This window comes from Thunnus albacares, chromosome 12 (assembly GCF_914725855.1).
Source record: "Thunnus albacares chromosome 12, fThuAlb1.1, whole genome shotgun sequence".
Classification (NCBI taxonomy): Eukaryota; Metazoa; Chordata; class Actinopteri; order Scombriformes; family Scombridae; genus Thunnus; species Thunnus albacares.
In genome coordinates, this window is record NC_058117.1 from 10,889,125 (window position 1) to 10,907,604 (window position 18,480).

At 41.1% G+C, this 18,480-nt stretch overlaps 1 protein-coding gene across 8 annotated transcripts in view; it reads right to left on the minus strand.

Annotated features, from left to right (window-relative positions):
* Positions 1–3,903: 3,903 nt before the first annotated feature.
* st3gal3b (ST3 beta-galactoside alpha-2,3-sialyltransferase 3b) overlaps positions 3,904–18,480 on the minus strand; it is a 45,416-nt gene continuing 30,839 nt past the window's right edge. For all 8 annotated transcript variants that reach the window (XM_044367806.1, XM_044367811.1, XM_044367810.1 and 5 more), the window contains 3 exons: positions 13,641–13,787; positions 11,557–11,703; positions 3,904–7,363 (listed from right to left, as the gene is read on the minus strand). In XM_044367806.1, coding sequence (XP_044223741.1) covers positions 7,274–7,363; positions 11,557–11,703; positions 13,641–13,787 — 384 coding nt within the window. In that variant the 3' untranslated portion in view covers positions 3,904–7,273. The remainder of the gene's footprint in view (positions 7,364–11,556; positions 11,704–13,640; positions 13,788–18,480) is intronic.

The window sequence follows — 18,480 nt, forward strand, 5'->3', positions numbered from 1 at the left end:
CCAGTTTTTTTCGGGAGGCACAGGTCACTGCCCTCAATGTTGTCCTTCCTCTCTGTCCCTTTTGTGCTCTCTCCATCCAAAGGTGCCTTTCTTTCTTGGGCCTCTTCCAGCTCCCAAGTTTGTTTTCACTTTTCAAGTGGAACTCCCCTCATCCAGCAAAACTGTCCAAAAGCCCCCTGGCCAAATCTGCAAAACAAAGCCAAATCTGTGGGACAAAGTCATAGCTAGAAAGTGAAAACAGTGAGCTCCATAACAACACGTTTCCACATTAGCTGAACAAGTGAATGTAGCACAGATAATCATCTCTGCAGTGATTTACACTTCATCAGAGCATTTCAAGGCTGCGTTCCCACAGCCGTCCTCCAGATTTGTTTGGATCACTGTTCATACAAACAAATCATAAAGCAAAGCACCAGCGTGTGGCTTGATTAGAGGCGTTATAATGTGGATGGATGGAGGGTGAGCAGAATACAAAGCATGGGAGCTACAGTGAGCAGTGGTGAGACTTCAGTATGTCACTCTGGCCTTATTCTTATCTCATGAATAGATACCTGAATTGGCATCATTTTTGATAATCAATTTACCATTTAATTCATTTATTAACCAAAATATATAATAAATAATTGTTGTTTTTTGTTTTATATCAATTTCAATAATCTCACCACAAGATCCATTTAGTAGCTGTTCTGGAGCTTTCTGTTATATCACATGATCTTCAGCAGATGGGGTTTGCCCAGTTGTCATAAAATTATAGATTATTATAAATTTCCAAATTTCTGGTTCTGAGCACTTTAAGGACTTCTGGTGCATGTTGACTTTTAAATTTAGATGAAAAATTCATTCTTGACCTTGCAGCTGACAAAATAATCTCACTGCAAGGTCAATTTAGTTGCAAACCATATGCTCATCATCATGCGATATGATCGAAAGCTCCAGAATAGCTACTTTCACAGGTCAAGAATGAACTTTAAACTTTTTAGGTCCAACTGATGTCACCTTCAATCATCCCTCTTTGCAGTCAAAAATAATGTCAACATGTTTTTTTTTAAAATGTTAATAGTTTTGAACCATTAGAATGATGAAAAAAGGTCTTTGGGGAAATATCAGAAAGGCGCCTTTTTGTCTCTGCTGGCTGGGCGGGCATGTTGGAGGCTTGTTTGATTGACGTTCGCTGGCAGGCTACTGCTGTTACACTGTACAGAACAAAGTAAACAAACTGCCTTAGTTACACGTCATAGTCAGACAGTGTGTTGCTAACAGGGATTTTGAAGAGCAATGACCAAAACAGCATCTAACAGGTCCGAAGTACATTTTCATGCATGTTAACATGTTTAATGTGCTGCAGCTGAGCAGCTAATTAGCTAAATAGCATACTAACTGATGTTAGCAGTGCACTTTTCCCTGGTGAATGTTTGGCTCATTCATCAAGCTAAGGTGCAGGACAAGATGTGCGTCCATGTTTGCAAGTTAAATAAGAAGGAGGCTTTAGCAGGAAAGCTAATGTGGGTTGTCCAGAGGGCTCTTGTGTTGCGTAGCAGGATGCTATCAGGCTCAGTGTGACCGTCTGCTCTGCCGATGACACGCCACGTTATCTGAATGGTTAATTAAAGTAATGAAAAATTAGGGGGCACAATCATGAAATCAAAGAATTTAAAATAAAAATTTTCTTCCTTTTGGTTTCTGTTTTTTTTCTCAGGAGAACACTGATTTACAGAGCAGATATGTATGCTACAGTAGACTAAAAATGCAAGTTCATTTCAGTTGGACTTTAAGTCAACATGGACGAGAAATCCTTAAAGTGCTAAGAAAAAACTGAAATTTGAACATCTACAAATCCATGACACCTGGGCAAACACCACCTGCTGATAAAGATCATGTGATATGGTCAAAAGTTCCAGAACGTTATATTTGTCAAAGATTTTTGGGTTTTCAGTTTGTCAAAACAACTAAATTGAAGATGTTGGGCTGGGAAATTTAAATGGACACTTTTCCCACTACTTTCTGACTGACTTCATTTAAAACTGTAGTTAGTTGCAGACACAAAAATGATTTTGTCAGCTGGATAAAAATAAAGATGACGTCAGCATGAATGAACACATTATCGTCAACTTTACAGCTGTTCAGAACTGAATCTACAGTAGTTACATTTGAGTCTTATTTTGCAGTCTCTGTGTTGTAAAATGCGCTATTCATAAGGAGCAGAGACAGTAATTTGTTCTGTCTTCCTCTCATACTTCATCTTAAAGGATACATCGCTGACTGAATGAAGTGTTTTCTGATTTACAGATGTTCAAACTTACAGATGTTTCTAACTTGCTTCTTGCCTCTGAGCACTTGTTTTTGTGATGTTTCCATTGCAGCATTGTAGAGAAACAGAAATCGGAAACATCCAACACAAGGTCTTGACATCTTTTAACAATTCAGTGTCATCTTCAAAGATTTCTGTCATCCTGAACAGGCCTGTAGGCGTGTCACATGCAGAGACAAAGGTAAACTGACTGAATGTGGGACACGGTGTGGAGGGTATGTTGTTTTCCCTCATCTCAGCTGAACCAGCATTAAGTAAACACAGGGAGAAAAGGGCCCTGTCTTCCTGCATGGGTGTCTGAATGGGTGTTTTCTCTCCCCATTCCAACTCTTTTTACGAGGAGTTTAAATTTCAGGCCCGGAGGTCATGGCCTCTCCGTTCCAACCCTACAGAGAGGAGGTGGGGCGGGGAACCTGTCGCCGAGAATAAAAGGCCCGTCGGCTGAAGAGGTGCAGGCGCGTTCATACCCCTGTCTGCCGGACGAACAGGAACGACCGCCTCCAGCCGCTCAGCCAGCTGCCTCGGGGCAATCCCAGGTGGCAAATATCCTCCTGCCAGAGGCGTGAGGGAGCGAGCATTCAGTCCCACCCAGTGCAGGTCAGGAAATCTGTTGAGTCAGAGTAGTCAGAGCTCGGGGAGGTTTTGGTGACCGGTGAGGCGTAACGTGTGTGTGTGTGTGTGTGAGGTTGAAGTTTCTGGAACCCCATTAACAGCAGGATGGGACGGTCCAGCGGTGCTTTAAGGGCCCTTGGCGTCTTGTCCTCTCTCACCTCACACCAATACTGACTTACAGCAGCCGCAGCTGGACGAACAATACTCCTCTGGTTTATGGTGATGTTGTGGTGTGTGAATGTGAGTGAGAGTTTCACGGCTGCAGCTGAATAGTTTGTGTGTGTGTGCGTGCATGCACTCTAACCCCACAACAGGTCTCCAATGGGTCCCTCATGGCTACAGCAATGAAACAAGATCCATCTCAGAGTTGAGCAGGTGAAGAGAGAGAAATACACAGCACAGAGATGGGAACGGACAGCAAAATAAAGGGTGGGGGATGAGGGGAGTTTTGGGGAGGGGAAAGTGACAGTCGGAGAGGGACAGACATAAACACACAAGAGAAAAGGAGAGTACATTAGGGAGGAAGTCCTGTGGATGGGGATTGAAAAATGATTTCCTCTTAGCTCTGCAGGTAGGAGATACAGAGTACAGAGCAGGAGAGGAAATCCCCTTCTCCACGCTCCTCCGTTCCATCCCTCCTTCATCTTTACTGTGAGCTTCCTGCAGTTTGTAACCTCTCAAACAGACTAATGGACACACAGACGGTATAATAATACCTGTGGTACGCTGCATATGAGGCCCCATCGACTATAAGCACAGTAGACAGTGGAATTGAAGGCTACACTCTGAAGAGCCATCTGCAAAGAGCATCAGCTGTCACATTTAGACAGAAGCAAGGATGAAAAGTACGTCTGTTGAGATAAAACAGAAAAGTAGACTGTAAAGAAAAACAAAACAGAAAATTACTGTTGAGCTGTTTGGGAAAAATGTGTCCAGATGCTCCGCAGAATCCATCAAAAGATGCAAACATGCACAGGCAAATATCCTTTACAAATGTATTTATTGAGTTGCAGAATGCCATTTATAACTGTATATAAAAAAACACTTTATTTTGATCACATAACTTTTGACTTCCCACTGATGATGGTCAAATGTTAAAAGAAACAAAAAAGGTTTATAAATATGATGAAATGAAATGCTCGAAGCGAATACATTCTGCTTTATTATGAACAGGTTATTAGAGGAAAGGATTTGGGCCCAATCCATCTGAACACCTCCAGCATTCATAAAAATTCAAAACCGTGGAAAAAAAAAAAAAAAAAAGAATAGGGCTTAATCCAACAAAGGATCTGCTTAGTCTCAAACCTTTAAAGACCATACTGGTGGTTTGGCACGTTTTATCCTGCCGAGTACAAATTGTACATATTTTACATTATGAATGACCATTTTCCAAGACATACGACAAGATGTGAGTGGTTTCCAAACATTTTAGTACTGAAAGTCTACCTTCAGAAAAATCAAAGTTGTTAATGATATGTTATCTATGACAGTCGCCTTCTTTTTGGTAAGTCACATATTATCATGATATGATAGTGTGGCTGTCCTTGCTGGTGCATTCAAGGACTCTGACAATTGAGCATAAACAGTCAGCTGCCGGAAAACATAGCACTGATGAGCCATGTTGTCTGAAAATCAAATCCTTTACACAAACATACGCAACCGCAGACAAGACAAAACAATTGCTGTATAGCAGCCAACATATATGTGGATTTGTGGCTAAAACATACAAAACCACCATTATGGGGGCTTCAAGTCGTACTTTACTGTATATAACGTGCTGTTTACACACCACAGATATGAATTGGACTGGTCCCAAATCACAGGAATGAGTGACCTGTCCTGACCTGCAGCTGATCGGCTGCGGTTACTTTCCTGTGTCAAACTCCCCGCTACAGTTTCCATATGATGAGGTGTAAGGCGCTGAGAGCGCCTCATGATAGTGCAATGGTCAGCTGTTCCCTGTACCTTTGCTCTGAAGGTCCCAAGCAGGGCCTATTTACGCAAAAAGTGATGCATTCATTCAAACCCAGCAGCCCGTTCTGACAGGACTGACTGAATGATCCCAGCAGTGTTTGTGAAATGAAAAAAATGTAGCAACATAACAGACATAACAGCAGCTTACTGATTGAGAGGAATGGAAGTGAGCCTGTATGTGTGTGTGTGTGTGTGTGTACAGTAAGTACGCACTTCCAGAGAAAAAATAGATACAGAAAATAGTTGAAAATCCCATTAAACCGTCATGTGATGAAGTAATTAAAAAAAAAACGGTAAAACAAGAAAACTGCTTTTGTGAAGCAGTATTTAAAATGCACCGTCACTACATAAATCTGATTATCGCATTCATATGTTCAACTGACAGGCAAACATAAATGTGACAATGTGACATTCTCACATTGTTGTTTTTTTTTTTGAGGAGGGGGGGAGCCAAAGGAGAAGTAAAAGGTTTGATTGTGTAATACTGAACAACTGCTGCGCTTATGCAGTGTCAAAATACTGACAACCACGTGGCAAATGTGACCATGCCATCAAAGTGCAAAGGCGTGATCAACACATGTAACGTTGATTTAAACTGAACGTGGCGATTCACTCACAACTTGCAGATTCTCTAAATTTTGCCAAGAAATTAAAAAAAAAAAAAATTGCTATTGTATGTCCATTGTCACAAAAGAGCACAAAGCAAAGAAATAAAAGGCTGCTGACTTAACAACATTCAACATTAAGCCAATTAAAGACAGACTCATGTATGGATTTAAACATGCCACAAACTTAAAAAGATGATGCAGTCTCTGAGGAAGCACATGGTGGTGAATTCAAAAGAAACACAAACTTTTGTGTTTCCTCTGAACAAAACAACAGAAAGCAGGCCTGCCTGTGACCAAAACGCTGGGACCTTGTAACGAAATAAATAATTTAAAATCAACCTAAAACAAAAATATATATATTTATATTCTACAATCCAAGATTTCACCAATTACTGAAGAACAAGGAAACCTGCAGCAATAAGGAAGATGGAAGAGGGATCCGGCATACGGACAGTCTGTGATATCTTTGACCAGGACAGGACATGTTACTGTATGTCTCAACAGCTGATGAAGCGGTGAAGACTGTACCGTGACATGAATGAACTGAGAGGAAGAAGGATTTACATAGAGACGTAGAAGTGGAAGAGAGAGATGCTGCATTGCTCAACTTCAGGGCTTCACATGTCAGAGCTGGTAAACTATATAAAATTAAAGTCCCACAATAAAAATAATTTAGACCAAAATAATTCATATACCTTTTTCCTCATACCTGTTCTCAGCGCCACTGCTTGTAAAGAATCTGATAAAGCTAAAATGATTACTAAAACAAGCAGATTTAGTTTTAATTTAAAACTTGGCCTCTCAACTGATGCGAGCTGCCATCAAGACATCAGGAAACAGACGTAACCATTCTGTGCAGAGTCAGCTTAACAGGCAGCAACAGCCAGGTTTTCGGAGTTACTGCTTTGATTTGATTCCAGTGAGTTTACAGAGGTCAACACGGCAGCAAATATGAACAAATCCTCAAACACTGATGTCTGTATATTTCTAAAACACTTGAACGATAGTGTAAACCAGCCAGTGTGACAGGTGACCCTCACTGATTTACCTCCTGTCATCTGGCTTGGCAAGTGTTAACTTTGGACTCTGGACAGACAGTAAAAAAAAGTGAATGAATGGACAAATGGCAGGTGGGGGGGAGGGGAGGGCGCTGCTGTAGCTTGTAGCACAGTAAAAATCTTTGATATTTACACTGAGGAAGGTGAATACATTCAGGCAACAAAAGGAGAGGAGGACCACCTCTCCCTTGTTCGAGGTACGTTTGGCACTGCTAATGCTCGACCCAATCCCTGCGTGCTCTCTGTTTCAGTCCTTTTTTTAAAAAAAAATTCCGTTTCTCTTCAGTCCCGTAAGTCAATAGAAATCCTGACATCTGTCACCATGTCACCTCTGCTCATGCGATTCATTCATGTGATACTCGGGGGTTTGAAGTGGCAAACGTCAAACGCTGAAGTGTGGGGCCAGCGCCGGAGCTTTCCGGCAACTGTCCTTTTGATAAGACAGGAACCGGGCAGATCCAGTCCTCCCCACGTCGCCCCCTGCTTCTATCAGCAGGAGTCTTTGGTTCAGAAGGCACATGTGTGTGCATCACTCCACAAAAACCCTCCTGTATCTTTTTCATTTTTAAAATAATCTCCTTTGATATAAAAACCCCGGCAGTGTGCAGGCCACCCAGACTTTAAGGGTTCTTTCTCCCAAAGTTGATCCATTTCCCAGCTTCCTGTTTTGGAGTCCTTTGGGAAAGGCAGAAGGAGACTGGGTGGGTGTAAACTCAGATACCGTTGGTCAGGTCTGTGATGACATTGGCCTTCACTAGCTTGCGGAGGAACTCCTTCTCCTTAGCTATGTTGTGTGTCCATGACTGTGGGAGAATTAGAGGAGAGAACAAATTCAGAGTCATAAATACAATCACAGCTACAGGAGGAGGATAACTGATCAGGTAACTTATGACCATTGAGAGAATACTTCAGAAGGAAAACCTGAGTCTACTGTACATTGTACTGAGGAGGCCATATTCAACAGCCTTTATACCAAAAGTATTACTCTATGTACTGATGTACATGCCTGCTGGGACTTGTGTGGGTGTACATATATATATGTAAAGCCACACTGGATCAGTTTTCCTCCCTGCCGTGCTATGAGGATTCAATCCACTGGGCTGATGTGTAACCAGAGCCGGAGGTTCCTGTGTGCTGCTTTGGGATGCGGAGACGAAGGAACAGCCAGAGAGCAAATGAAGGAGGCAAAGGGTGGAGGAAGCAACACACAGGGGGGAATAGGAGGAGAAAAGAGGAGAGCTAGGTTGGGCCTTGTAAGACTCAGATTCAGTGTAAGACTCTCCCTATAAGCTCCAGGTCTGTCTGAGTCAGACCTCCCTCCACTGTGGGATGGGGTGCACCAGGACCACAAAGAACAACAAGCTGCAGTTGTGTTGGAAATCAACATAGGAAACAGGGCTGTTGTGTTTACAGTCCAATTAAAATCACAATAGCTCATCCTTTTTTGCAGTTAAAAATCATATCAAAGTGATTTTAAAATAAATTGTTCAACATTTTTATCATTACAAAGGAAGAAAAAAAGGTCCTCAGATAAATCAGAAATGCTTCTGTAGTCTCCCAACCTCTGGACAGGCAGGTCAGGGAACGTGTTTGATTGACAGCTGAGCCAAGGGCACAACTGTGTGCTGGTAAATATAACTTACAGTTAAGGGCAGAAAATGTTTTGTTGGCAGTGATGTTGAAGAATAAGGACCACCATCATTTAGTAACTAAACTGACTGATCCTTACCTTTGCAGTTTTTAAAAGGGAAACTTTATATAATATTCAGCCATGACTTTGAAAATCTTTTAGGTAACACTACGCTACGTTTTCTGTACTCCAACATAACAAACTCCTCCCGGCACTCCTCTCTCTAACTCTGTCGTGGCTGAATATTTAGCTGATTTCGACAACAACTCGACTCTCAGAACAAGACTTCTCCTTGAGTGAGACTCGGTTAGACAAAATAACAAACAGACCAGATCAAGCGAAAGGAAAGAAAACCGTTTTATTTCTCTGTTTGGTCGTCTCCATAATGTTGTCACACACTTATAATAACAATCTGAGCCTGTCAGTGGCAAAAACAAGCACATTTAGTGGACGGACATTGATGGGACGCCATTGCCCCAAAGGATTACATTACAGCTCATTTTGTGGCTGCTGGCTACAGTGCTCTCAATACTGGACCAATTTCAAAAATTGTTGTCCCCATTAGTCACTTAGCCACAAAAAGATGGGAAAATAGGGTCCAGGTTGAAAAATATAGAAGTTTCCCTTTAAGCTTTTCAATATGAAACTCATTTCAGTAGGACTTTAACATTCTGTGTATTTCCACTTTCCTTAGACATCAAGCAGATATGTAGCAACATTAGCATTCTCCTTTGATCTCTGTTTTGCTCTCCACTAACTCCTGAGGGAAATATCTGGCTCTTCAGCTGCTAAATGCTCCAATTTCTTCAGTCGTTAACTGTCTGTCTGCTGTTTGGTGCTGGCAGGCAACAGTGGGTACAGTGGGGAAACAGAGCATTTTTGCAGTTGGAAATGAGGTTGATGAGTGGATCAAAACAGTAAAGTTGCAGGCTGTAAAATCCAAACCATAAGTTAAAAGTCACCGAAAGCTCTGTAGCACCGAGTTATACTGCGGAGTTGGGTGATGATTCTCTGTGGGTTCATCACTACGAGCAACCCCGTTCACATACACACATTTGTTCCATTGTTAATATAAAAATATCGATCATAGCAGCTTTAACTGAATCAATTATAACTTTAATCATCTTCAAGATAACAGAACTGAGGATAGAATAAAAATCTAGCTTCTCATACGCCACAGCAGGTGACCTCAGCAGCACTGCAGCGTCTCAAGTGATGAATGTAACATTTTTTCATCAATTTTTATATAGTTTGTCAGGTCACATGATTTCCGTGGAGCTTTAAAGCATCCAACCAAATAGGAAACAGGCTCTTTCTCCAAAGCAGTGGAATAATATGTGGTTGATTTCACAGCTCAGCAGCTGTAAAATCAAACAACCCCTGGGACTGGCAGTGGTTAAGAGTTCCAAACAATAAAGCCAAAACTTTTCCCATTAATTAACCATGTGTGGCTGATGATGACAACGTTGATGAAGATGATGATAATAAATGCCAAAGGTTCACTGGGAGTTTAAAAAAAGGTTATCATCATACTGAGCTCATGGTTTACACACGTCAGCACATGGGTGACATCTTTGATTCCACTGGGTTTCAGTGTAAACAGCGGGAGGAAGACTTGACTGATGGAGAGGAGAGCGATCTGTCATGAAGGCATTTAGAAAATGATTGTTCAAACAAAGCACTGACAGAAAAAAAAAGACCAGTACCACTCAAATTTAAATTTTTAATGTTTTAGTTTCTGTTTTCTGGATTATGATTAAGTTTTTGTTTCAGTTTTACTTTTTTTTTTTTTTAGTTTTAATCTAGTTTATAGTTTTGTCTGTTTTCATTTTCCATTACTCTAAACAAAAGAAACGTTTTAGGAAATTAAAAATCATATGGAACAAAAAATAGGGTGATTAAGTACATCCCAGGGTCTAACTGTGCCACTGACAAATATTTTAATCAGCATTCTACTTATTACATTCAAAAGTGGAATCATATTTAGTGATGAGTGCTATGTAACTGTCTACTAATGGCAATAAATACAAACTTAGCAAGTCACGTGTGACAATAAAGCTGGCAATATCATGTAAATGAATCTTTCTGACAGCTCTCAGTCTTCCCTATGGCTGTTGAGCTAACATTAGCTTATTTTAGCTAACATTAGAATTTCACAGACTGACAAGGCAAGCAGCTGCTGAGCTCTCAATGTCCGGAGATCCTGATTTAAGTGATGGCATATATTAATGCTATTATGAAGTAAAGTATAACAGAGATTCATTTTGTTGTTTATTATCTGCTAGCATAAACTTATATAGCTTTAGATAACCTAGATGATTCAGAAGGTTTGCAGGACAAGTACAGCTGATTATCATCAGCATAGCAATGAAATTAAATATCATGCTGTTTGATAATGTTGCCCAACGCAGTACATAAAGAGAAAGTAAAATTGGTCCTAGAGTGGAGCCCCGTGGCACCCCACACGTAGACGATGCTTGAGGGGAGGTAAAGCCATCAACAGACACAATGAATTTTCTGTAAGAAAAGTATGAGGAGCGGCGATAAGATCAAGCGGAACCAGTATCGAGCAATCATCCTGCATCAGCCTTCATCAAGATATCATTGACAACTCTTACAAGAGCAGTCTCTGTGCTGTGTTGCTGCCGGAAACCTGATTGGAGTTTTTCAAAAATATTGTTACTGATCAAGACCTCCAGCATTTGATTTGAGACGATTTTCTTGAGGATTTTTGATATGAACAGAAGCTTAGAAATCGGTGTATAGTTGCTATGGTCAGAGGGATCAGAACCACGTTTTTTGAGAAGTGGCTGGACACTAGCAGTCTTAAAATAATCGGGAACACATCCAGAAAATAAAGAACTATTGATGATTGAGAGCAGGCATGGGGAGAGCGGATCAGCGGTCCTTAATGACTCCCTTTAGTGCACTTCCATACATTTTTCATGATGTTCATCAAGTTTAAACTGTCATATCACTGGATGTAAAAACAGAACCTAAGAGAAGTTAAGTTAATGCATAATTCCTTGGCTAATATTACCATCAGATTAAAGAGTGAATGCTTTTTAGTGAATGTATTTTGGCTGCAGGCCAGTTTAAATCCCCCCTCACCCTCCTCCACACAAGTGGTGGTCCCTCCTCATCAGAGATTACAGTTTTTTATTCTTCAGGGAGGAAGAAGCCATAATGCATTGTTCTCTTTCACATGGGGGAGAATGTCACACCTGATTTCATTTTTAAATTTGGTAATTTAAGAGTTCCACCTTCTAAAACTGAAGATTTTAACTTTTTGATTAGCGCCAAACAAAGCCCAAAAAAAGATTCTGCAGTGAAAGAAGTGCTGCGTTGAACTGTTCAAACACTCACCTCTTTAATGGCTGACATTTTGACAGTCTCGTAATAGTGCAGGGGTGCGTGGGGCGTGTTCATGTCGTAGCCAAAACCAGCCACCGCCACCTCATCACAGTTATGTAGTGCCATCGTTATGGCAACTGTCCCTAATGTTGGAATGTTCTGTAGTGAAGAAAGAGACACAGGCTGTCAGACAATTACAGCTCACATACACCATTTACTTCATGTACTGAGAGACAATTATTTTTTGAGGAATACAGTGTGCATTTGTCAATAGGAATTTATTTTGATAAACACATGGATTGATATAAACTAAAACATGTGTCGTGTTTTCATTTTTAGTCAATTTTGAATTTCTGACACTGGTTAAGAGACAGATGTCCACTCCTGTATCTGCTTCCCTCCCTCCTTTGTACCTCTGTCTTTGTTCTCCTCCACTGCTGCTAACTGACTTTGAGCACTTGGTGATTAACTATTACTTTTAAGACGCGACCCCTGCTACGACACAGTGATCTACAGGGTTGAACTGTGCTTCCTAACCGCCTTGGGCTGCCAGAGATCTGGGGGGTACAGCTTGTGTGTGTGTTGTTAGAAGAAAAAAAAAAAAGAAAAAAGCGGGTGCAGAAGAAAGAGTGAAGGGAGGCCCCATTTAAACCATTACCCTGATTTGCAGCCCTCGGGGTAGGTGGAGCTGAACCAGCAGCTGGTCAACCCCCTACTGTGTGTTCTAATACAGATTAATTTACACACACGCTCATAGACACTCAACATAAACACTTGTATAACAAATAGACCTACTCATTAATTTCCACAGACATAAACATACACTATGATGGTCAGGAGAGAGACAGGAAAATGTGCTAGGAGAAAAAAAATGCTAAATCATACAACTCCACAGCTTGTATTGTATGAGACAGCACTGCAAACACCCAGACACAAACACAAATGCGCACACACAAATGACCACACCACTCTCATTCATACACACACACACACACACACAGGCCAGATGCCCACATGTTGAACACATGTTGCAGAGTGGAGTTCATGCAGGGGTGTTCTGGTGGACCCAGAGGGCAGAGTTATGGTGATACACTCCTCATGTCCCCTCCAATTCTCTAACAATATTCCCTCTCTACTTTCCAACAAAACACACAAGCACATAACTGAGACAGCAGTCTCATGTCAAGACAAACATGATTCATGAGTCAAGAACATATATCAACCTCAAATCAAACAAAATGGTAAAATTCAATGTAGAACAGGGTTGCAGCAGCTATTCAACAAGTCTGCAATGTCAAAGTTAAGAAATTGTTTGGTGTTTCCTCTTAATTTACTTTCTTTCTCCTTTTCTGCATTTTGAAAATGGTGGAGGGATGCTGCATTCTGCGGTTAAGAATGTTCAAGAAAGCCTATAAAAGTACAGAAGTACTGAGGTAAAATACAAGTGAGGAGCAGATCATGTCATCATCTGCGAGGCATCTTTAGAAACCACTTTAACAAAAAGTAAATTTGAATCCAAAGCTCTGTTACAACTGTTCCCTGGAGTTCCTGTCCTGAGTGACAAACATTCCTCATGAAACAGCAGATTATGTTATATTTGTATTTTTTCTTCAATCAATAATTCAAAAAAGACACATGCTGTCTTCCTCTGATCTTGGCTCCACTGTAGTAGTAATGAGTTATGTTCATTGAAGGTTTCCTGTGCGGTTATGACAGAACAATGTGCTGTAGAGTATTACAATAAACAATTATCAAAATACTTGTTTGATGCAGCCCAAGTCTGGATTGACTCATCCAGCATCCAGATTTTTCAGTTTATTTGTTTCCCTTCAAAAACAATGCAAATGCTATGCGTGTGCATTTTTCTTGATTTTTTGGTACACTCACTTTCCATAAAAATGTGATTAGCTACAATGTTTAAGCAAATTTCCCCTAAAAAAAAACAACTCTGCAAAAGAAGATGCAAACCAGTGTGTTTTCATCAAGTAGTGTCATACCAATATTTTTTTTAAGGCTTAATGACAGCAATTCTTTAAATCTGGCTGTTCGTTCTTTAAATCAATGCTGTTATGTCTATGAGTCTGCATGTGTCTTACCCCTTTGCCCATCACGCCATTGTTGAAGGGCAAGCCTATGAACTGGAAGGCGGCCTCCTGGATGAAGTAGGGATTGAGGATTCTCATCTCGGTTGGCTCACGAGGCACATAGTGGGCCACCGACTTCCAAAAACCCTCTGTACCCCTCTGATGGAGACAAAAAAAGGAGGAAAAGCAGAAACTGTGCATTAGTCATTTTAACATCAACAGCAGAGTATTTTTCTCATGTGCATAAAACACAAAACTAACACCCATGTGATGACACCTCTGCTGGGTCCAGCCAACTGCAATTTACCTACCAAACATCAAAGTGAGATTATCTTGTGCAACACTGACATAAAACACAGAGGCCAACCAGGAGCCAGACCCCTACTAGCACTGATTAGGAAAATGGCTTTTGGACCTTTAATGGATGAAGTCAGGGTGAAGGGCTCGCAGGACATCAGTAATTACAACCCCAGTTGGAGCAGAGTCTAGCAGTGGGTGAGGGGTGCAGCTGCCCTGGAGTGCTGACAAGGTACTGCTTTACTGTCCCCCTCTTCAAAGTTTCATTAGTTGTGGGGAAAATGCTTGGGACTGTGGTTAATATGATCATCCTTATTATTTAAGTTGTTTGTTATTGTTTCAGTATTTCTGAAAGTAACAGCAGATACAGAGTTTTACTCTACTCTGTCTCCCTTTTATTTAAGAAATGACTACTGCATTATTACTCTTGCGTAGCACTCTTGGCTATCTGATGTAAAATCAGACAACAGAGAGAAAAATCACAACTGAAAGAACTTTTAGGACGTAAAACCATGTTTACACCCTCTGACTCAAGATTTTCCTTTCCATTACTTTCATCACTTCCATTACTTCCCCACTTCTTCTTTTCTTCATCTGGTTTCATCCCCCAACTCAAGATATCCTTATAAGTTTCCTCCTTGACTTTCTTATGACAGTTTCCAGTTTCTTGATTGTGACATTTACCCTCCCTGTCGAACAAGTTGCATATCCAATCAGTTGAGCTCATAGGACTTGGTTTTACAATCCCGTATTATAATCTGTGATCATTCCTTGAGTGGGGGTAGGAGTAAACACTTCACTGAGGGCATCAGGTGGGCACCCTCCTTCCTTGGTGTTTTGTTGATAGGCCTACGCAGCAACAGAACTTCAAGATGATCAATTGAGTCTGGGTTTCTTCTAAAGTGATAGTGTTCAATGGTAGTGATTGTTCACGCTTGATGGAAGAGTTTGCTTTACACTTAATATTTGTGTCTTGGTGAAATCACAAACCCTAAAGCCTTTTCCCTGACCAACATCTGAGGTTAAATATGGCATTTGAGAGGAAATGGTTCAAATCACACCTTGACCTGAGGGTGTTCTGGGAGACCTCAGGTCTTTTTACACAAAGCAATCATCAGTCGCTGGGGCAACCTGTCAGCAGGTAGGCAGCACCACCTGGATGAAATTATATAGCTCTAATGAAATGCACTTGTTCAAGTCAGTCATACCAGAACAGCCACTAAATATCGGCATACCTTTAGACACAAAGTCACAAACAGGTACCCTACACAACTGTAGTGCCAATACATAATATTAATTTATTCCCAATTCTGACATCTTCAACAAAAACAATCAACATGATTACACCTCCAACAAATCAGTCTTCGTTACAGCATTACTACTGTTAAATGGTAAACTAATTGAATGTGCAACAAACTAGCAGTGCGTGATTGACTTGCCTGACAGTGAGTGTGATTTCCTAAAAGGCATGAAGCCAATCAGGTCAGCAGATGTAAATGGGAATCACCTGTTCAAATAGTCAAGCACCCGCCCGGCCGCCTTTGATACAGCAATGCATGACTCTGTGTGTGTGTGTTTGTGTGCGTTTGTGTGTGTTGGCAGAGGCAGTAGCAACAAGTCTGCTGGCTTTGTGGCTACAACAGTGGCGGCTCTTTTTGAACACAGGCCCGGCTCTGTGCCTTCGGCAAGCTGCAACAGGAACAGCAGCTCATCTCTCCTGTCAACACAGCTTGTGTTTGCCAGGAATCTATTTAGCAGTGCTGTTTGGATGTGTGTGTGTCTGTGTACGCTGAATAAAGAGAGTGATGCATTTTTTTCTTTATTCTAGGACGGAGAACAGCTAATGACACACAACACACACCCCTCGCTTTACACAGCAATGACCTGACATGTACACAGACACAAATGTCACGGGGTGGGGATCTCTTTGAAGATATTCAGACAACTGGCAAAGTACAGGTGGCTTTGAGAGATGTAAGAGCAATTAGTATGTAAGGATTTAGGACTGTCAGAGGGAGGGGGTTGTGTGGGAAGTGGGGAATGTGGGCAGTTGATTACAGTAGATGTCACCAGCTCAAACCTCCACCATTTAGAATAGAGAGTAAAGGTTTATGATAACCGTCCATGCTTGTTAGATAGCATCCAACAGGGTGCTTAGAACAGGGCACTTAGCTTTTTAACTACCACAGAGATGTAAATCTGAATTAAGTGACACGGGTGAAGACTAGAGCCCGGCTCTGCTTAAGGGTCCTGTTAAAGGGGAGTTTTTCCTTGCCGCTGTTGCCAAGTGCTTGCCCATGGGGAAATGTTGGGTCTCTGCAAAATAAAGAGTACAGTCTAGACCTGCTCTATGTGAAAAGTGCCCTGAGATAACTTTTATAACTGTTATGATTTGGCACTACATAAATAAATTTAATTTAATTGGCTGTGGGTTGCTACTAGGTATAAATATTAAAAAATGTGCAAATGTGATACAGGTGAGTTTTAAAGGTGTTGTATCTTGCAGATTTCCAGATCTTTTTTTTTTTTTTTTTTAAATTTGGGGCACTCCCGGAAAATCTTTTCATGATTTACAGTTAAAAAAACTCCTTATTTATTTTATACTGGCCCTTTATACAGCCCCTCAGTTCAGCATCTGTCTGAAACAGGCTGCTTTAGCTCCTGTCTCTTTAAAGGTCACCCTTCCGATGAGCCCACTCTGTTCTGATTGTTTAGCTCCCAGAAACTGCTTCTCGGCAGACTTCTGCCATCTCCGGAGACTACGTAAACAGTAGTAGTAGGATTTCACTTCATTTCCTGTTCTTTACTCAAAATACAAACCTCTCAAATACATCTGTACATGTTCAGGCCCAAATCCAAATTATGCGAGTGGACAACCACTTAGCAACAAAGGCTACGGAATAGATGTGGGCATGCGTGAATGATCTGATGTCAATTCATTGTGAAGTACAGGTAACTTTGCAAACTGAGCATTCAGAGCAGACTGAAGCCCTGGCTTTGGACTTGAAGACGATATTTACATTCACCTCAAGTTAACAGTATATACATGACAGAAATTTTTAAAAAGCATGTTATGGCCCCTTTAATAAGAATTTAACCAAACCATATCAGGGTAAATTAAAGTTAAAAGAAAATTGTAAATGATGGAAAATAGAACTGAAAACTAAAAACTGCTGAAATGCTGAAAACATTGCCAGGATGGTGGGAGCAGTGCTCAAAAGTTCTTGCAAATAGCCTCAAGGGAACAGGATGTAGCTTCCACTGTGCACTGACCGCTAACCTCTGTGTGAGTGCGTATTAGTTTGTCAGGAGAAACACCACTGCACGGACAGAACAGGAAGTGGTCCTACACCACTTACTCACCAAGCCCTGACACACACACACACACACACACACACACACACACACACACACACACACACACACACACACACACACACACACACACACACACACACACACACACACACACACACACACACACACACACACACACACACACACACACACACACACAGAGCGCTTAAAGGTGAACAGAAGTGTGTAGCTTTGGCGTTTGGGCTGTTGCAGGGATGTGGTCCGAGAGGAAATGGCTGTTTCCCTTCTCCGGCGACAGCTTTATGGTTAAATTGGCCTGGATTATTAGATTTAAGTGTGTGTAAGACTGTGTGCTCCAATAAAGCACCTGTTAAAACAAGCTTTAACTGGGAGAGTTAATTATTTGCAATGCAAGGAGACAGACTAAGACTAAGATGAGAACAAGTTTGGTTTAGAGAACTAAATTTGACATTAGAACTCCACTTGTGTTGACATTGGCTATCAGAGGTTAACAGCCTTTCAAGTCTTTACAGGCACAGATACATCTTGAAATTTAATGTTGATTCCAGAGGAACCCTAAAAAAGTGCCTTTTGTTGTCAGGATATTTTTTGGCAGTTTTTGGTGCTTCTGAGATTAAGGGTAAACGAGTACTTTTGATGAGTGACAGATTACAAGAAAAGATAAGAATGGTCACAGTCCCTTGCCTCACATTTAACAGAGCTCGACAACAGACCACAATGAGGTCTCACTTTCTGTGCCAAGTTGCCCTCTTCTGTGAATCCAGGTAAAGTTTGTCAATCCTCATGAGCACATATTTAGCAGGAATGTACCAAAAACTGCTGCATCGAAGCTTCAGAAGTGAGCCTGAGAGAAGCAGAGGCTGAGAATGGCTGAGTAGCTTTAAAAGCCTGAATGAGAGCCAAATTTGTATAATTTGCAGTAAAGCTCTTCATATCCAAGGGGAGAGTTGTCATCAACAGTTGCAGTATTGAATACATGTATATGAATACATGGTTCCCATGGACAGCAGCAAGCTGGCTTATATACCTGTGCTTGTATATGTATGTAATGTCTAAATAGATCTTTAATGCTGGTGAGTTTCGAAGAGACAAGACTGGAAAGAATTAATTTATCGTGTATGATAAAACAACTTCATTGCTTTGATGCCTATGTTGCTAAGTTTTATTGATGATCCTTCTTTGGTAGGGTACTTCAGGATGTAGTGTTAAAGCAGTA